The sequence below is a fragment of the Dermacentor silvarum genome, chromosome 11 (genome assembly GCF_013339745.2).
Source record: "Dermacentor silvarum isolate Dsil-2018 chromosome 11, BIME_Dsil_1.4, whole genome shotgun sequence".
Lineage (NCBI taxonomy): Eukaryota > Metazoa > Arthropoda > Arachnida > Ixodida > Ixodidae > Dermacentor > Dermacentor silvarum.
The window spans coordinates 39,210,812-39,231,834 of NC_051164.1; the positions used below are offsets into that span (position 1 = coordinate 39,210,812).

General features: G+C 48.0%; 1 protein-coding gene across 3 annotated transcripts; it reads right to left on the minus strand.

The window, feature by feature from the left end:
• Positions 1-1,824: 1,824 nt before the first annotated feature.
• On the minus strand, positions 1,825-20,001 carry LOC119434112 (ATPase inhibitor, mitochondrial). Of its 3 annotated transcripts, none has more exons than XM_037701430.2 (4): positions 19,887-20,001; positions 18,198-18,252; positions 17,340-17,429; positions 1,825-2,440 (listed from the first exon to the last, which is right to left on the minus strand). In XM_037701430.2, exons 1-4 carry the CDS (start codon positions 19,946-19,948, stop codon positions 2,051-2,053), a joined length of 597 nt encoding a protein of 198 aa, XP_037557358.1. In that variant the 5' UTR covers positions 19,949-20,001; the 3' UTR covers positions 1,825-2,050. The 3 variants fall into 3 exon arrangements, with proteins under 3 accessions (XP_037557358.1, XP_037557360.1, XP_037557359.1); XM_037701431.2 differs by lacking the exon at positions 1,825-2,440 and adding an exon at positions 12,883-13,185; XM_037701432.2 differs by lacking the exons at positions 17,340-17,429; positions 18,198-18,252; positions 19,887-20,001 and adding an exon at positions 7,237-7,382.
• Between the last annotated feature and the right edge of the window lie 1,022 nt (positions 20,002-21,023).

Consider the following 21,023-nt stretch of genomic DNA (forward strand, 5'->3'; position numbering starts at 1 on the left):
CACCGCCGTTTGTTTTCGTTCAGACTGATTCAGCCATCTTTCGTGTTTGCGCTGGAATGGCGTCAAGGGCTCGCAGACAGATGCATGGGTCGTCTAGAGACGTCACTTATGTGAAGCAGATAAACCCGCCGCTCCCAGAGAAAAGGGTATACACACGACCCCCTCGCCTGCCCCGCCGATTGCCAGTCGAAGACAATAAGATACGCCGGCGGATAGTCAAGAGCCCACATCCTCCCAGATCCAAAACAAAGCTTCGCAACCCGAATCGCGTCTATCGCGTTGCACAAGCCCCGCTTTGGCAAGCGGCCTCTCCAACAGACGCTCTTCGACCGCGGGGCCATTAGCGCAGAAACATATACCTTCGATAACGCTCGAGGGCGGTGAACCGCAAAGTGTTAAACTTACCGAACGTCCGCAATACTCCGCGATATCTTCTCCTGCGTCGTATAGTCGAAGGCTGCGTGACTTTTATGTCGTAACGCGTAAACTAGGCAAGGGATGTGCCTGCATCACGGCTTACGTGCTGGCCGACCTACGGAACTTGTCCGATTCATCGAGCGATCGAGCGCTCGGATTCCCCCAAATCCGAGTGTAAACTATATATGGGGTTTTACTGGCCAAACCTACGATCTGATTATGAGGCACGCCGTATAGTGGGGGACTCCGGAATAAATTTGACCATCTGTGGTTCTTTAGCGTGCACCTAAATCTGAGTACGCGGGTGTTCTCGCGTTTCGCCGCCATCGAAATGCGGCCACCGCAGACGGGATTCGATCCCGCGACCTCGTGCTGCTTAGCAGCCCAACACCATAGCCCCTAAAACCGAATGTAAGTAAATTTCAGTGGGAAATAAAGTGCACCGTTCCGAATCGCCGCCGAAGTCGCCACGTGCGCGAGGCCACGGTTCCGAAAATTGTATAACGTTTACACTTTGCTGAGTCTCTACGCGTCTGTGATTATGCAGCGTCGCTGTATACGTCTGGTTAATGCCATCTGAATCTCACATCTTCAGAAAATGCACCTATTGTGCACAAAAAAAAAAAGAAGGGGGGGGGGGGGGGGGGGGGGCGTGGGGGGACTGCTGTGCCCGCTTTAAAACGTGGTGCTAAAACTAGATGCACCCGTCCACTAAGCAGGAGGAAGTGACGCAACGTGCCCTTAACTTTTAGGCAGGCAAGAAGGCGAAGCAAGAGAGGGTTTTCCATCACGAAGCCATATATACACATATTGTTCCTCGTCCTATAGCTTTGTTCACTCGTCTTTCTTGCCATGTGCTGCACTGTGCGCATAATGTCGTTACAATGCTGTTACTCATATCGTGCCTAACTCAAATCAGAGTTGTGTCCACACACATTGAGGGTCGTATAGCGATTAAATGGGCACGTCGTGCGCATCGTCACCTGGCACAATATGCATGTTTGCAGTTTGTGTATCTTCAACGTATAACCGTATCAATTTACTGCCGAATAATATTCCGCGTGAGCAGCAACATTTTAGATATGTTTAAAAAGGCTGCCAACGACTTGTTGAATTCAATTGAATTATGGGGTTTTACGTGCCAGAACCACGATCTGATCATGAGGCACGCCGTAGTGGGGCACTCCGGAAAATTTCGAGCACCTGGGGTTCTTTAACGTGCGCCTAAACTTAAAGTACACGGGTGCTTTCGCATTTCGCCCCCACCGAAATGCGGCCGCCGTGGCCGAGATTCGATTCCGCGATCAACGTCTTGTTACATGTCACACTGACGAAGGCTGTCCCACCAGCAGAAACGTTTGACAGTAAACAAAAAAAAAAAGAACGTGTTTCCAAGTACGTCGTGTTTATTATTTATGCTATATCAACGGAGCCACTGTAATCTTTTTTTCGCCACCGCATCTATATATATCGATATAGTGTCATCTTATTTGTTATGCTGTTGGCACTTAGTTCCACTTTGTCCTTTTTTCCAAACCTGATATGCGTGTTTACAGAATGAAACAACTCACGTCGTTTGATTCATGCACGTAGTATCTATTTTTCTTGAGCATCATAAAAATGGACTCAGCGCTCATCTCTCGCTGTTACGAGGTTTACTTCGATCGGGCAAGTATATGCGTCTGCGCGCGCAGGGCTTGTTCATAGTCCGTCTCGCCATCCTTTCGTTCCGGCCTTCGTTCAGGGTAGCGAACCGGCTGCGCGTGCTGTCGATTTCATTTCCATCCCTTTCTCCGCCGATCGACGCGTCTTTCGTGCGCGGCCGTTCAGTGACACTCGGCGGGCAGCACGCAGACTCTCTGTCGGTTGCGGTACAGTCCCGGTCTGCAGAAACAACCTCGCACGATCCCGCCTCCGCAGCCGCCCCTGATGCTGCGCCGGTCGCACGTGGTCTCGGCACAGCCAGCCCTCGCCGTCCTGTAGGTCTCGCCGGCGACGCTGCACCTTCTGTCCGTGATGGTTCCTGCAGAAGTGAGAAGAGAGAATGCATTCGCGCTTCACGTGCAAATACAAGATGGGTGCCAAAAGAAGGGAAGAGAAGTCGAGGAGGGCATGACAACTACATCCTCCTCAGATCCGAATACAGCTATGGGGCATAATCACTCTTAAAGGATTTTTTTTATTGTCCACTGTTATGTTATGAGCATGAAAAATATTCTTTTTATTTAATTACCATGGTTAGATGTCAAAATGTGCGTCTCCATGTACGTGAAAAAAAAATCACTATCTCGATCGCCTCCTCATGTTAGCTATGGTAAAAACTGCATGTCATTGCCTAAAGGCAGAGATGGAACTACGTGGAGTACATTGCCATGTTGCTGCCGGGTCCTGTATTTTCACGCAGTCTCAGTGATTTCGAAACACATCTCAAGGTTACTTTCGGCCGTCTGGGACGACACAGATGTCTAGACCAATTTAGTGTCAGATTTCTCGAAAGCGGATGACGAGAATATGAGTGAACCACTTCTTTACAGTTAAACATCCACCGAAGTTAATGCCGAGAATGAATAATATGCGTAATCACGTCCGAGTGAACTTCGAAAAAAAGTTGCAGGCAATGTGCAATGTATTGTACAAGGCGTCTTAGGAGGCATGATGAAATTAGGAAGTTTACAGGCATAAGATTGGATCAGCTGGCGCAAGAAAGGGGTAACTGGTGATCGCTGAAAAAGGCTTTCGTCCTCCAGTAGAGATAAAATATGATGAGGATGCTGGATGCTACAGATATATGTATGCATGAAAACACTCGTGTGCGCTTCCAGTATAATTTTTTTTAAAGGAGTACAGTTATTCAATAGCTCTCTGCGAGGTACCTTACCCAAGTTTCATAGAATTTTTGTAACACTGTGTTTTCATCCGTAGGGTCCTGATTTCGACTTTGCAAGTATGCCTAAATCCCACCGTGTGACAATAAGGTTCCAGTGCCGAGGTGGGCACCCCGAAAGCTGACGTGCGGAGACAAAACATCCGGCATACTTATTCCGAGCAATTGCTCTTCCCTGCATGTACAATCCCCACAGCTCTAGCTGATGATTAAAATTTCGAGACACCTTGAGGGTCCTTGGGGTTGTTCTCCAGCACATTTCTGCTGTCGCGACATCGACGATTTCCACGTAAAATTTGCAATTTTATTCTTACAAGACCAGTATCATTTTTTTATCTTCGAGAAATTAACTATGGCACCACAAGCCTTGCGCGAATGTTACTCCGATGTCGTTTTTACTCCGTTAGTCAATTCGAGTGCTCTTTTCGTCACCGCGTGAAGTGGCTTCATCATCTCACGCCACCATTTCTTTCTAATTGATTGGTCCTTGTTTATTACTGCAGAAGTATGTCAAACGTGGCTAACGAAGAGCCCGCTATCCCAAAATCGTAGCTAACCACAAAATGTACTAAACAAGAAAACAACATATTTTTCAAAATAGATACTATCAAAAGCATTCGCAATCCCTTACAGTGAACGAAACACTACATACACTGTACAAACATGCCAAGACCTTGACGTAAAGGTTCACATACAACTTCACATATATACAAATAACGCGTAACAGCGACTCAGCGCACGACCTATGACAAGCATGGGTAGTCTCCTGGTGACTGTCATGAGTTCTTCCAATCGTGTCCACCATCTTTGTTCTCCTCGCCATCGAAATGCGTAACCGCAGTAATGCGGTGTGGAATGCAGGAACTGGAGGCCTCCGGCAAAGTAACTATACGTCCTCATTTTCCTCTGGATGAATACTGCGATGCATCCTAAGAAAACATGCCCTACGGTCCTTGCGCTGTTTACGCATGCTATATATTTATACGCACTATTAGCCTCCATCGGCAAACTTGTTCCTATAACACCACCTTCTCACGCATCCTGATCTGGTTTCGAACAGCGCACTGCCCTTCAAACTGTTTTGAAACTTCTCTCTTGGTTTCATCCTTTGCTGCTCGATTGAGCTCCTCAGCTGCAACTGCAACTTTCTCTCCATCGTGTTTAAACAGTATGTTCGTTCTGCGTCTCTTACTTGACATTCAACACTCCTTTCTCTGCGCTGCCCAAGACATTAGCGAAACATTGACTGCTTAGTTTCGTGGTTGTTTCTCCTCTGCGTGATGATGAATATGTTTATTGGCATTCCCTTTGAAACGAGGCGGAGACAAACAGTCACCTACTTGATTTATGAAGGTTCTACTACATTTAACGCAATCTAGCCTTTTGCCTAGCTGATCTCGATCTTGGACTTTCATATTTTTTACCTTCATCGCTACACTGTACCCATATCTACGCTTGAAATGAGTCCGGTCCTATCAATCTCTTCCCTGCTTCTTTTTTCATCAATACTCTAATCGTCGCTTGCGTATGTCGTCTGCTGACCAGTTAATCCTTCCATATTGTTCGCATCCGAACGCCTTTGGGAGGTGGACACTTAGTACGAGTTTCACTGGGTGAATATCTTGGCATTCCATTACGATGTGCCGAGTCGTCTCCTGGATTTTTTTTAATATTTTTTAGCAGCCCACGTACAAGCTTCATCCTGTGGTGCATATTTGCTCCCGGCTGTTTTTGTCCTCAAGCAGCCAACTCGGTCCCTCAAATCGCAAAGGAACTCCCTTTGTATTATCATACACATTTGCCATCCTGATTTCTTTCTTGGCGCTTTTGTAAATCTCCGTGGTCGTTTTGTTCCCATCCTACGCATCAAATTTACCGTCTATGTTTCTCTAACTTTCATTCTATGATTCCAAGTTGTTACCAAATTTCTCGACATATACCTTCAATCCGTGTCCTTGATTTTGAAATACAGATAGTCTGTACTTTAGCCGGCCATTTCTTTTCATCTATGTTCCTTACTCCTTCTTCATAATTAGTTTCGCTCTGCGCTTCTCTGACTTCAGAAAAAGCCCATGTCACCCGTGTCACCATGCACTGCCTTATTTGTGGTTTTACCGTGGGCCCCCAAAGCCAGTCAGCCCACTGACCACTGAATCTCCAACCCTGACATTATTTCTGATTTAAATCTCAAAATTACATTTGCGAACATTAACGCTGACACAATTACATTTTTTGAATTCCGCACAACATCTCGTATTTAATGTAACCCCAAAGTGATCTATGTTTCATTGTTGCTGCATACCGCTTCCCTTTCATTTTTTAGTTTATCTTGGTGGATACTTGAGCAGGTCTTTCCTTCGTTTACGGTTTGTCCGGGTATTTATATTGTTTGACTGAGGGTAAGACTTGCTCTTGAGTTGATACCACGTCATTGCTAGTTTCTTCATTAAATTAAATTCAATTCATTTACTTCAGCATAAATACAAAACGAACACATACATATGCTGGGGCCACAGACAAAAAGCCGTGAAGGCTTGACAGTATCTTTACCCTGTTTGAGCAACATCGCAGCTTTCTTGTGGCATAAGATTAAGTAACATAAAAATAAGATGTCACACTTTCACACCGTAAACAAGTAAGATTTGTGAATTCACACTCAACATCTACATATGAGCAAGAAAAAAACGATAAAAAATATCATAATCCCCGATTTCTCCATGCTAAACTTAAGGCCTAAATTCGTCGCCGTAATGCCACTTGAATTCGCAAGTCTCTGTAAATACCTTGTATTGTCTGCTAGTAGCACTATGTCGTCCGCATACATCAGCCCCATAGACCTTCTGTCGCAGTTTTTGCCCATGGCGGATGTAAGATAGATCAAAACCTAATTCAGTGCTTTCCAGTAGTCCTTCTATGCCCATAACATAAAGCGTGAACAACAGCGGAAAAAGAGGACATTCTTGCTTCAGTCTTCGGTGAAATCCTTGTTTCAGTGCTCGGTGAAAGTAGGCAGCAACTGCGCCGCCTGCCGTGCGAACTAGCCACTGCTTCAATGAAACAGTTCACGGTGATCCATGTCATGAAAAGTTGCTTAAGAGACACTCTACACCACGCTCTGCACAACCTGGCAACAGTTCTTCCCTCAAACAATGAGTGGTGCTGTAACTTCTGCAAGCCCATGGAACTCTTGATTTTTTGTTCAGCGTATTCCACACAGTTTCACCTATAGATAAACGAGAAACTTCATGCGTATTGTCCTAATTGGAATGGCAGACAGTGCCAACTGCAGCACATGTGGTGTTGAGGAAACCACCAGACATCTCTTATGTGACTGCCCCAGATACGAAGAAGAGAGGATTGCCCTTCGGACTGCTTTGGGGCACCTAGACGACAGGCCTTTTACGGAGGAGAAGATCTTGGGCCCGTGGCCTCGTGCGTCTGCTGTGTACAGGGCTACAAAGGCACTGCTGCGTTTTTTGAAGTGCACAAACCTGTATGAGCGCCTGTGACGAAGCTCAGCGATGAACGCTTGACTGTGTAAATGTGCAAGGTGTGAACTTCTCTCTTCCTTCTCCTCTTTCAATCCCTTCTCCCCCTTCCCCAGTGCAGGGTAGCCTACCGGGCTCAGCCTGGTTAACCTCCCTGCCTTTCCTTATGTCTTTTCTCTCTATCTATCTCTCTCTCTCTCTCATGTGTATCGTGGAGTTGGCAGAAAAATTATATACCGCGGTTTCCGCGGCAGAGCAGAGCTGCTATACAATCTGGAAGCAGGAAAAATTAAGTTGAAGGACTAAGGCTGACTGACTGCAATGAACGGACGTTACAGCGTGGAAAAAATAAAATGCGTTTATGAAAGTGATTGTTAGTCAAACAGTTCTCGAATTTCAGCGTCACATGCACTAAATGCGGCCACTGCAGTCCTGCGCATTACGTACCGGGTACCGCCTCCGTGCGTTCAACAAGCGCCGCCAAGCTCATCGCGAGCACCAGCAGGGCGAAAGCGAAGGCCGTGTAGACCATGCCTGTCTCGGGCACTAACCAGGTGTGGACACAGTCAAAACGCACCGTAACCAGACTTGCCCGGCCGATCGCGAATTCCCAAATCTTTCCTCGACCTCGAGCTCCAGCGCAGGCTGTTAACGTAATAGCCAAGAGCCGGCGGCTTTGTTTCTTTCTTACCTTTTGCCTCATTGGCCCTCACTCTCTGCACGTCTTTCCCTCGCGGTCGTCTTCGAGTCAGGCCGAAGTTAATCGCGCGGTCTCTTTCTTGCCAAGTCCCGCGCCTTTCGCCGCCAGGTGTCGCGCGTAGATACAGTACGCACGCGAGCGCCAATTGCGGCCGCACGCAAACACACATACACGCGCAAGCCACGAAACGCCGGTTCGTTTCGGCGTCCGTTGTACTCGCCTTAACAAACGTATGTCGCCTCCTTCCGCGCAATGACGGGTCCGGGCCTGGCGAAAGAACGTGCCGCGCTGTCTGGCGCGAAGATGTATACTGCCTCCCATTTCGTTGCAGGAAGTGTTTATAGCCTCCCTGGCAGGTATTAAGGGAGGAGGCTGAAGGAAGAAGGAGGCGGTATGTGTGTGTGTGTTCTGAAGCGGGACTTCATGACGCCGCAGTCGCAGCCACACCTGACAGTGTTTATGGGTGACGAGGACGCATAGCCTGTCTGTTGACCCAAACTGTATTATATAGGCCTACACTCTCGTTAAGCAAACTCTTTGAAAGATGCCCATTTTCACACTTACAGGTGACGGCGGCGGTTGCCCGATGTGCGCTAAGTTATGGATCCAGGATAGTTGGCGAGGCAACATCCTTGAAGGGAACATAGCAAAGGATGGAGCAGGCGAGTGGTCAACACATTGTCAAGAGAACTAAGGCTTTTTCATAGTCGCTTTCATTTGTTTATTTATTTTTGCCCCACTGTACAATATATAAAGTTTCATTCTTTTTACACTATCCTCTGTCCCAGACCCTGCGCCTACTGCCCACCAAGCCCACACACATTGCTGACCGCCGCTCAGGTGTCAGCAGATGTGGCGAGACAGTTACAGTGCGGTCGGCAGTAATATTCATTTTAAATTAACAACCAGCTATTACTACTACAATGTCAACTCAGGTTCGCTGTTAGCGTTTATCTTTCAACTGTATCCTTCTCCTGTTCTCTCTTTTGTGCCACTTATTGCATGTTTGTGTTGTCGCTGTTACATTACCGAATACCGATTTCATTCAAGGACTTCAGTTTTGATTAAGAACGGGCCCAAAGTTGGACTGAACCTGGCACGCATTGTTCTTGATAACCGAAGTTACCGTTGGTAAAGAGAAAATTATATAAAAACTTGCAATGGAATGCTGTACGCGTGCTCAGTGGGTGTGTCTGTCACTCACCTGCCCCGTCTTCGTATAGTGGTAACGACCGTGCTTGTTTCGATGTTTCGGCTGTTATTGTTGGGCCTGAAGTTTAATTAAGAAAGGAAGTTTAATTAAGAAATTGAAGACTTATGAGAAACTGCGGTGAGAGGCGTTATGTAAAACATGACGTGCACACCTGACGCCTTGCCGTGCATGACGTGTATAAGACGACGCCTGCGCCCGCAGTATACGACCGGATCGTGTGAGTTTTGTCCATGATGCTGTAAAATTTGACACCATTAGAATAATAATTCATTACGATCTCTCTAGGGCTGTCAGAGACAACGAAGGATGTTTAAAACCCACTTGGAGTAAAGGCAGCTGGAAACTTTAAATTTGAAAAATCAGGTAAGCTGTATCAGGGACGCAGCCACAGTGGGGTAGGTAAAACGTTTTGTGCGTGCTGCAGAGGGCCGTTGTATGGGCACTAGTGTAGCAATGACGTAACCAAATGCACCAGTTACATTCTATTCGCGCGTCAGAAGAGAGAGAGAGATAGGCAAAACTTTATTTTGATGAGGCCGATGGGGCTGACCAGCTCGGCACTGGTGGATCAGCGAAAGCTGATCGCCAGTGCCGAGCCGGTCAGCACCATCTGCCACTGCTCGTGTGTTGCGTTTCGGTTTGGGGAGTTATTGAGGATTTCTTGGCATGTGGTATGGTAGAGGGTAGCTCGCTCTGTACAGAAAGTACAGAGGGGTTCATAAAGGGTGGGTACATCGCGTGGAGGAGCGTGAGGTGAGGATAGGTGTTGGTCTGGAGTTGTCTCCAGGCCGTGGCTTCATGTAAGTTAGGCATTTAACCTTCAGCTTACATTCCTAACTTATCCTACAGTGAGGGGACGTCTTGGTCTAATTTCGGAAGTACAGATCAGTGGTGGGCCAGTTTGTTTTGCAGAGGGCGTTTGGGTACTATATGTTAAAGGAATGACCCCTACTGGTAGGATCACTGGTAGGTTCAATGACCCCTATTGGTAGCCCCTACTCGAGACATCCCTGCGCCGCTCGAGCCCTCCGTCTTCGTAAATGGTTATGACCTCTGCGCTTGCGCAGGTGTTGTTGTTGCCTATCTCGCCTGTGGCTCCTACCCACTATGGGGGATTTGGCCAAGAAATGGGCCGGATTCCCCTACTCGCATATACAGCTTTGCTGTCTTCGTTGTATCAGTTGCTCAGATTGGCGCACATCTGCGAAGGCATTGCATATTTTTTGCTTTGATAGAATGACGGAGTTCAAACACAAAAAAAAACGTTTCATGAAAACTGTTTCTGCTTTGTTTTTACTACGTTTACAGCGAAGCAGACTTAACAAGACTACGCCAGAAATAATTCTTGTCTTCCACAAGGGGCTCTCGCACGTGCGAAAATCGCAGCCACTGCGATCGGCGCATTCAAGACGGAAATGCGAAGTCGCAGTGCGAAATCGCAGCATGCGAAACAGGCATTACGCAGGCAGAAATAAAACATATTGTTGCACCTACGCGTGACTGAGAAAAACGATGACCGCTGAACGTGCTTGCGGTCCCGAATTGGAGAAGAGGAAGAGGACGACGCCGACTTCTTCAACCAGCTGGCCGCTCTTGCGCTCACCTTCGCGACCTAAAATAAATGGTCCCCTTCATCCGTAAGGATGATAAACGGTATCCTTCGCGCGTGACAATATATACGTAGGTGTTGACGCAATAGCAGGTGCAACCAAACTAGGAAGGCCCACTAAGCTTCATCAAACTCACTCCCTCACCAGAACAGAAATTGGCCTCCCTGGTGCAGTATTCGGCCACTACCTCCCTTATGACTCCGACAATTAACCCATGGCCCTCAGTCCCCAGTGGCTGCGGAGCACCTGACCAAGGCGGCGGTCAGACCTGCTACGCAGCAGAGGGTGCTAAGAATCACTGGGTCCGGACAGGCCGCCAATGGAAACTGAACCTGGCAACGCTCAACATGCGCACCCTCTCGAGCGAGGCTAGCTTATCAGAACTATTTGAGAGAGAGAGAGATAAAACTTTATTTTGTCCATGATGGGGTCTGGGGGCGGCGGGGGTTGGGAGACTAACCCCCAGGCCTCCCCTTCCTCAGACGGCGGCCAGCCCTTGTTTTCTGGCGGCGTCTTCGGCCATCCGGACGGCCCAGAGCTGCTCTTCTGGGTTCAAACTGAGCAGCAAAGTCTCCCACTGCTCGGCCGTACTTATGATGTGCGTAGTGTTAGTGCGGTGAGTGTTGGTGGGTGTAGCTTTCGGGCATGCCCAGATGATGTGATCGAGGTCAGCGCGGGCCTCGCAGGCTTTGCAGAGTGGGGAGTATGCATCGGGGTAAATTCGGTGGTATAGCACGGGGTTTGGGAAAGTTCGCACTATTTGAATAATTATCAGGCATTGCCTGGTATGTTATTGGCCTTAGTGAGGTTAGAAGAACTGGTGAGGCTTACACAGTGCTGACTAACGGCCACGTAATCTGCTACAGAGGTCTTCCAGATAAGAGACAATCCGGGGTAGGATTTCTAGTCCATAACAACATAGCGGGCAACATTGATGAATTCTACAGCATTATTGAGAGGGTAGCAGTCGTCCTAATAAAGCTCAATAGGAGGTACAAAATGAAGGTAGTACAAGCCTACGCCCCAACATCTAGTCACGATGATGACGAAATAGAACAGTTTTATGAAGATGTTGAATTAGCAATGAGAAAGGTGAAAACTCAGTATACTGTAGTCATGGGCGACTTCAATGCAAAAGTGGGGAAAAAGCAGGTTGGTGAGCAAGCAATTGGCAACTACAATTGGCAGTCACGCATAGAGCTGGGTTGTCGCGCTATGTCAACCATCCGAACAATGCCAAACCATTCTACATTCGTGACAGTTTTGGCATTACAACATAATATTTCAGTTGCAACAGCTTGCATAATACCGGAAAGCCATAATCAGGGATATTCCTGAGCTCCGATTAACATCATTCATATAGAATAAACCACGCTGTGGCCGTGACCAATGCGAGAAGGAGAGTGTAACTAGCTTTGAATTCTGCAATCCCCAGCGTATCATATAAATACATGCTACGCTGAGTTTGACATCTCTAAATTCTTATTTAAGAACGAGAAACGTTACGCATAGCCTATGGTAGCGTTTGTGAACTTTGGAGCAAGTTTTCAATTAAGAATTGCTCAACAAACCAGTTAATGAATAATCACTATAAGAATTAACGTTCCAATTCAGATTTTTATTTCATTTTCTTTTTGTACAAGTTCACTCTCAGTGGCCATAAATAAAGGTGAATGTGTGTGGTTCTAATTTTCCTCTTTGTGGAACGGTGTTTGAGCATTACAAGGTTAAGCCATCATTACTCGTGATATGTGGATTCGTTTCAATTCTAATTCAAATTTTGTAGCGTTAGCTACACTGGCCTAGCCAAGCCCGTTTCGCGCGGCACATCAAGAGCCGTGCTGCGCATGCGCAAGGATCAGTGATGTCACACGGCTTGCGCACCGGAGCCACCGGAGCCGGCACCTCTCGCGCACTCCGCCGCCGCCGCGCGCGACTCACCGCCGCCGGTCTGCGCATTCCAGAGGAGTGACGTCGTAGCCGTGGTAGACGCACTGGCGCCGGCGCGCGCTCGCTGTGCAGTCGCCGTCTGACACTGCGCTGGAGCCGCTGCGCTTCTGACTGGCGTTTGTGTGTGTCATTGGAGCAGCAGTAAGCATGACAATCAAGCTAATCCTTGACAATCTAGACAACCAGGAAAGCTAAGAATAATCAGCTGAACCTTTGCTAACGCTACGTATATCCTGGCATAGCCGAGCTAAGGCACTGCAACATTTTTTTATTTTATTTTTTTAATACAAATGCACTCTCAGTGGCCAGAAATAAAGGTGAACGTGTGGTTCTAATTTTCCTTTTTGTGGAACCGTGTTTGAGCATTACAAGTCAAGCAACCATTACTCGTGATATGTGGATTCGAATCCTGCTTGTCAGTATGTAACAAGTAGGTTTCCCGTCGCACATTTAATCTCATTGGGCACGTTTATGTCATAGGCACACGTGTTTAGCCACTAGGAGCTCTTGAACATAGTTACATATTGCACATTGCACATTGCTTGAGGGCTCCTATCCGTTGTAACAAAAAACAAAACAAAAAGATCTTCACGAGAACGCGGCTGCAGGCACTGCGAAAATTTTACTTCACCACAACGGCATACGAAAGCGTTTCGAACTTCGTTCGACTCTTATTACCTCCGTGGATCAGCAGCCAAAAAAAGGAACAAGTTGAAAAACAACATTTAAGTGTGATCAGGGGACTTCAGGTTGACCCAGCGGAGGTGCTTTCGGAGCCGCGGAGAAGGTCAAAGGTGGTCCTTCATGTCGTTTATGATCTTCTTGTTCCTATCGATCTGACTCTTCAGCTCCTTAATAAGCACCTCGCGCTCCTTGATCTCATTTACGATGTGGTCGTGAAGCATCTTGATCTGGTCTTTTTGCTGCGTCACAGTAAGAGAAGCAGAAATAATACAGAACACATCGGTGCAAAGTTTATGAATGAATTAATTCCGGGTTTTTACGTGCCAAAACCGCGATTTGATTACGAGGTACGCCGCAGTGAGGGACTCCGGATTAAATTTTGACCACCAGGGGATCTTTAACGCGCCCCCAATTCACGGGACACGGGCGTTTTTGCATTTCGCCCACATCGAACTGCGGCCACCGCGGCCGGAAACACTGGGCCAGTTTGTACTTGCACATTATTTCTTCAAAACTACGTATTCATTCGTTTGGCGGGAAACTTTTGATTATTAGTGTACAAAACAACAGCCTAACTTCTCCCTTTAGAATTTGGCGCCGATACTTCAACGCCGGTACGTCAGCGTGACGTCACAAAAGTCAAAGTATTTTGTCGTTCCTGCGCTACTTCGGCACAGAACTGGTTTTCGATCGAAGCTCGCCAGGGTGACTCCTGATTCTTTCAGAATGCAACGTAGTTCGTCTGTGTCAATAAACGGTTAACTATAGACCCGAGCAGACATCGTGTCAAAAGCCATTAGGTCACGGCGAGCTGGCGCTACAATTTCAGGGAGGCATCGCTACCCGTCCTACGACTTTTTTTCGCCTTACCGAACCTTCTTTCATGATAAGATGCGGACTTTTACTATTGCAGAATCATCATTCACCAGTGTAACTTAATATTGTGACGGTGCAGCGACAGTGAAGAATGTAACCCTGCCATGACTCTTTATTGGGCGAACGTGTGTTCAAAAAAGACAAGCAACGCTCAAATCGTCACGATAGCGGTTATCACTGTCATCGGTCGTGGAATCTAAACTCGCGGGTGAACTACGTCCGCTATTTGTGCATGTATCACCGTACATACCAGAGGGATCGCTGCTGATCGCGTACGTTCGAGAATTCACAACGCTATTCGTAAAGCGCGCGCCGTCGATTCGGCAATGTCATTTTGCTATAAATTCAGCGACAACATTCAAGAATCTTCGGTTATAGCATAGGCGCGTCTTGCGCCTATACTATGTAACCGAATAACAGCGATAATCCGGTGAGAAAAACGGTCACCGGCAAAAAAAGCGAAACCATGTACAGGTGCGGACAAAATAAGACGGGATCTGCGAGCGCGTGCTAAGCTGCATTCTTGCGCCCTTTAACGAAGCAAGCGCCTTCTGTCCAGACATGGCATTGCGCATGCGCGTGCTTTCATGCTCGTGTGCCTACCCGCACGCCAACATTCATCTTGCCTGCTGTCCGAATTGCGATGATTTCAGAAGCTTATTCTACGAGAGCGGTGTCTGACTATATATACACCTCTACCACGTGACTGGCTTCGAACACACAAACTTTTTTTTTTACTTTGACACTCATAATGCTAACGTATTAATACCATTGTCATCGTAGCGAAACGATCGCAACGCTATAATTAAGCAATTATATTATGGGGTTTTACGGGGCCCAAACCACGATCTGCTTCTGAGGCGCGTCGTAGTGGGAGACTCCGGAATGATTTGGGCCACCTGGGATTCTTTAACATGCACCTAAATCGAAGTACACGGGTGTTTCATAGTTCCTTTTAGCACTTTTTTTAAGAAACTTTGCGACATCGCCTGTATAAATAGCATACCTGTATAAATAGCAATAGCTAAGGGTACTTAGCAATAGCTAAGTACCCTTCGCTATTGCAAGGGTACTTTTCAAACTGATGGCGTCTGTCTTTTCATACCACTGTCGCACACTTTTTTTTGTTTTTGACTACAAAATGTATAATGACGCAATTGTATGGTGACTGTGTTATATTGTGTATTGTGACTGTAATTCGTATTATATTACTCCTGCACGAATAGTTTGCACGTAGTTATGTGTTAATAATCTACTGCACTGTAATTTGTACTCTGTGAAAATCTTCATATAAAATGTATTGAATTGCACTGTATGCCCCCCCTCACCCTATGCCTCTTACGGGGCCTGTGAGGTATTATCAAATAAAAAAAATAAAACATGGAGCACATATTTGACGGGAAGTGTTCTGCGTCTTTCGTGTCACATCTCTAACTAGTACTACACGCCTGCTATTAAACGCGCCTACTTTATACGCCCCACTGACCTGGCACCATTGTCAATCGTTGAGCGAAACCAACCATTCATATTCAGTCATTTATTACTCGTTTAACCTACTGAGAACCAAAGAAAGCTCAGGTACATCATCGTTCTTCGAGCAGGTCCATAATATCTACTCGTATTATTGCGATAACAATTACATGGACCGTCGCCGTCGCCGTGAGGTTCCGCATAAAGTCCAACGGCGATAAAATCGTCGCCGCGCGCCGTACGCTGTAAGTGCGAGTGAAAGCGTGCGAGTTTGAGCCGGCGATCGCAGCTCAATCTTGCGCACGCAAGGGAGGAAAGCGGGTAGTGCCCCGTCTTCCGTCGCGCGCATCGAGACACCGCACACGACGTACTGTGTCTCAGTCGCAGATGGCTTTCAAGATACAGCGGCCCGGGCGCGCGGCCACCGGGGCCGCACCTCCCCCCCCCCCCCCCCCGGAGCCTTGCGGACCGGGCGGGCGGGCCACTGTATCTTGAAAGCCATATGCGTAAGGGACACAGTCCGCCGTGCGCTGTGTTTTCGCGGCTTAGTTCGCGATGATGCGAGACGCAGCACCAAGGTCAATTTGCTTGCCACCACGCTTCCTCACTCCAGCGTTTTGACAGCGACTTTCCGCGGTCATCGAGTGAGATGTATTCATGTTTCTTGTGGGCGCGTGGCACGATGCTTGTTCATTGAGTAAGTTTGTATGGCCCATAAAAGGACTATCGTTACTTTGTATAGCTGTCCACTAATTTGGTATCACTATCGACCTTTGGCTCGAAAGTGCGACTTTCTTTACGAAGAGGAAAAATCCTGTTTTGTTTATATGTCACAATTAAATGTCAAAGGCTCCATGTACGCGAACGAAGTGACTACATGCCTCCTCTTGTTCGTTATGGTAAAAAAAAGTCGCAGTTTCGCCCGAAAAGCGAAGCATCGATTGCGATAGCAAATTACTAGAAAGCTATACGAAGTAAGGATGTTAGTTTTTATCGGCCGTATACACTTGTAAACATTCGCTTACTAACTAAATTAACAAGCAAGGTGTCACGCGCGCACAGTTAAACATGAACACATTTCGCTTGATGACCGCGGAAACTCGCTGTCAAAATACTGGAGTGAGGAAGCGCGGCAGCAGCAGCGAGCGAATTGACCTTCGTGCTGCCTCTCGCTTCAACGCGAACTAAACGTCGAAAGCACAGCTCATACGAAGCTACCGGCACTTGGCGTGACATACTTTGTCCACATCGCAGATCGATTTGAAGATGAGGCCCGCGCGGGCCTCATTTGTCCACGTCTCAGATCGCTTTCAAGATACGGCGCCCGCATGGCCGCGGCTTAAGCAGCAGCCCCCGGAGTAGAACGCCCCCCTCTCCTCGCCTTCCCCCCGTGCATAGCACGCGAAGGAAGACGGTTGGCTTCCGCCCCGCCTTCCTCGCTCGCGCGCGCGAGATTGAGCCGCGATCGTCGGCTGACTCTCGCAAGCTTTCACTCGCACATACAGCGCACGGCGCGCGGCGATGATGTTATCGTGGTTAGACTTTATACGGAACATCACGGCGACGGCGACGGCTGGAATGCGCTTGGAGTATCGCAATAAAAATATTCTTTTTCTTTGCCTATATACACAAATAAAGATGGAACATCGTGTGTTATAGGTTGCCACGTTGATGCTGCGTTCTGGATTTTCGTGTCATCTCGCGGCATTCGAAACGCACTTCGCGGTTCATTTTTCTTCGTCTAAGACGACACAATTGCCCAGATCAATGAAGTGTCCATTTTCTCGAAACCTGACCGCTGCTGACAGCAAGAATACCATTAGACCACTGCATGCGCCATATCCGGGATGACTATTCTACGCAATCGCTTCCGTGTCAACATGGAGAAGGATTTCAGTCAGCAAGCAATATAATGTATACAAGGTGTCTCGGGAAGTTAAGAACGACCCGGCTATCTTGCACAGATTGTAACCGTCACACCGCTTACTTGAGGTGAGGGCTACGAACCCAATGGTTGCGACACCACTTCGCACTGTGGACCACTCACCAGCTGACGGAAGTACTGTTCCTCGCGAGCCAGCTCCATCTTGGCGAAGCCGCCGCCGGCCTCACGGATGCTTCCGCCAGCGCCTCCGCCCTGCGCGTCGGTTGGACGCAGAAACGTTAGTCATTGTCATCGCCGAAACCATCACTTTGACTAACCGTGCCATACGTAACTACAAAGAAGCGAACAGGAGAGAATGATGCCTCTTTGTTTAACTTCGGCTTGTTAACTGCATTTAGGTAGCTGAACCCGCCATGGTGGCTCAGTTGGCTATGGTGTTGTGCTGCCGAGTGTAAGAGATCGCGGGTTTGACTCCATGGCAGGCCGCGGCGGCCGCATTCCGATGAGGGTGGAATGCAAAAAACGCTCATGTAGAGTGGTTTGGACGAACGTTGAAGGCCACCCACAAGGTCAAATTTAATCCGGAGTCGTTCAGTGTGGCGTCTTTCAATAAACATTGTGCTATTTCCAGACGTGTTCCAGCATGAACAAACTAGCGCCGCTGTGAGTGAGTGAGTGAGTGAGTGAGTGAGTGAGTGAGTGAGTGAGTGAGTGAGTGAGTGAGTGAGTGAGTGAGTGAGTGAGTGAGTGAGTGAGTGAGTGAGTGAGTGAGTGAGTGAGTGAGTGAGTGAGTGAGTGAGTGAGTGAGTGAGTGAGTGAGTGAGTGAGTGAGTGAGTGAGTGAGTGAGTGAGTGAGTGAGTGAGTGAGTGAGTGAGTGAGTGAGTGAGTGAGTGAGTGAGTGAGTGAGTGAGTGAGTGAGTGAGTGAGTGAGTGAGTGAGTGAGTGAGTGAGTGAGTGAGTGAGTGAGTGAGTGAGTTCTCAGCTGGAAGGTTTGTAACATGAAGGCCTGCGTCACTTACCTTGCCTATGCCACCGCTCCAGTCACCAGAAGATGACGACTTCGGCCGCAGAGGGCTGAAGAAATCAGAGAAATTGGGCGAAAAAAAACGACTGTTTAGAATAAGAATATAAGTTTGAAATGTTTAAGAGATAAATAAATCGCCCGTCGTAATGAGAGATAACTATACCGGCAGAAAGCACTGCTTATGCGTATAAGTACTAAACGGCATGCGTGCGATTAATCGAAAAGCTACAAACCGATTGACAAACGCTGCGAAAACCGAAAAACAACTCTTTTTACATGGTTTGCGTGGCTCAGTTTAAGACTTAAAACTACTGAGGAATGTAAAAAAAAAATGCGACAGATCTGTGCACGCCCTGTGGGAATCAATGATATGCGAAACATTTTGCTGGTATAGTGGGCTACCCAACATCATTTGGGATTACGCCAAGTGTTTTCAACGTGTTCGTGCGAGACCAACAGCTATAATTATGTGTCTGACGCCAGCGTGTGTGTGACGACAGCCAGTGGCGTAGCCAGAATTTTGTGCCACCTCTACGCCTCATAGATAGCACAAAGCCGGTGCAGTACGATCCGTGACGTCATGCTACCTCGCCCGACTGCCATAGAACCTAACGGCGACGCTCCCGATTAAGCCGCGACGATTTTGACGTCCCCGCTTTGGTCCCACCGGGCTTAACCGTGGAAATTTCGGTCCGAGTAGCATGACGTCATAGAGCAGAGTGTACAGGCCTGCCATCTAGGAGGCGTTGGCCACCTCCAGGCTACGTCACTGACGAGAGCAGCAAGACGACGGTGACGACGATCGTGTGGCGTCGACGGCATGATTTCTACTATAGGCGTTCGATGCAAGCTTACAGCATGCCGCAAGTAGGTACAGGGGTGTTCAAAAGTTCCCAGGCCGTCATCCTATGTAATCCCATGGCATCGCGCGGCCTGGGAACTTTTGAACACCTCTGTACATAGGTAGTTACACTGCTCCGCGATTGAAACGCGATAGTGCATGGCTTCCAGCGCTTTTCGCACCACAGGCAGGCAGGTGCTCGGTGATCGCTGGGGAAACAAATGGAGTCAACTCACAAGACTCTAGCTTTTACCGTATATACGATAATGCATCAGCTTTTAAAAAGGAGAATGACCCAGTGCTGGGATACAGGGGCGGACGAGTACCGGTGGGCGTCGGGTTCATTTCGGCAGTGTGACAAAACGTACGGTATGCCTAGCGCGCAAGCACGTATAGCATAGCACTATTACTGAAGCATACACGTTAGATTAACGGACCCTCCCTCTGGTTTCGGCCTCTACTTTTGCATCAGCTCAAGCATGTTGTCGTTCTTTCGATTTGAGGATGTTCTTCGGGAATACGAGTACGTCCTATGCACTAGAATCAAGGCAACTCCGGCTAAATGTTCCGTCAAGTGGCCCCCAGAAGGTATTTTGAGAAACGCTGTGGTGTATATGTTACCGGTGCTTCATAAGCACGCTACAAATTTCGTGAGCGAGTTGGCCTCACGCTACGGCAAATGCGAGAACGAGTTTCCATTGCAGTCATCCAGTTTGCATTGCGTCCGTGAACCAAAACTGGCCATTTTATGACCGCCTTACAAGGACAGCACGGATGCATCAAGCCTGTAAGCGATTCCGGCGTATGCAATGACATGAGCGCTACATCGAACCGCATGCTCACCTTATGCAGCAAGCCAGGCGCTGGAAATTTTTCGCCGCCCTGAAGCCCTGCTGCAGAGCCATGCTTTAACACCTTCGTCGCCGTCTTCTTCGTCTTGCCAAGTATCAACGCAACCATGTTCACGTGAGGAAGGTTTGCTTGCTTGCTTTCTTGCTTGCTTGCTCCCTTTATCATGGCATATGCCCATTACCGGCATTGGGCAAGAATCTGGCGGTTAAACGAATAAGGGTAGATGAAGCTTGAGAGAAAAAGTACATATCAGGGTAAAGTTGAAATCGTAAATGAAATGAGGAAGGTGTGAAGACCTACAGAGCCCGCCAATAGCGAAGAATTTTTTTTCACCTGGGGAACTGTACGACTGCACAGTGCGCAACATGAAGAAAAAAATATCGCAGTTTGGCCCGAATGGCGAAGCATTGATTGCGATAGCAAATTAGGAGACAACTACACGAAATACAATATTTGTCTTATCGGCCGTATAAACTTGTAAACATTCGCTTAATAATTAAATTAACCAGCACGGTGTCACGCGCGCACAGGTAAACATGAACACATCTCGCTCGATGACCGCGGAAACACGATGTCAAAACGCTGGAGTGAGGAAGGGCGGCAGCAGCAGTGAGCGAATTGACCTTCGAAATGCCTCTCGCTTCAACGCGAAGTAAACGTCAAAAGCTTAGCGGATACGAACCTGCCGGCACTCGCAGATCGCTTTGAAGATGAGGGCCGCGCTGGCGCGCACATTGTTCACGTCGCAGGTCGCTTTCAAGATACGGCGCCCGCGCGGCCGCGCCGTAAGCAGCCGCCGCTAGAGTAGAACGCCCTCCCCCTCGCGTGCGCGAGATCGAGCCGCGATCGTCGGCTGACCCTCGCAAGCTTTCACTCGCACATATAGCCTACGGCGCACGCCGACTGTTATCGTGCTGGACTTTACACGAACATCACGGCGACGGCAGAAATGCGCTTGGAGTGTCCATATAATTCCTCTCGCAATAAAATGTGTGTTCACTGTAGCAATGGCAGCAAATATTGGTTGGTTGAGCAACAGCTAGAATAAGACACACAGTGGGGAGAGCTCCGGGTCGTTTTCGGCCATATTTGGTATTTTTGTGAGCGTCATAAAGGTCCACGAGCGTC

Coding starts and splice junctions, on each gene's coding strand:
- LOC119434112 (XM_037701430.2), bottom strand. CDS start 19,948: ATGGCTCTGCAGCAGGGCTTCAGGGCGGCGAAAAATTTCCAGCGCCTG. Junction 18,253..19,886: donor CGCCTGGCTTGCTGCATAAG/GTGAGCATGCGG, acceptor TGATTTCTTCAG/CCCTCTGCGGCCGAAGTCGT. Junction 17,430..18,197: donor GGAGCGGTGGCATAGGCAAG/GTAAGTGACGCA, acceptor ACCGACGCGCAG/GGCGGAGGCGCTGGCGGAAG.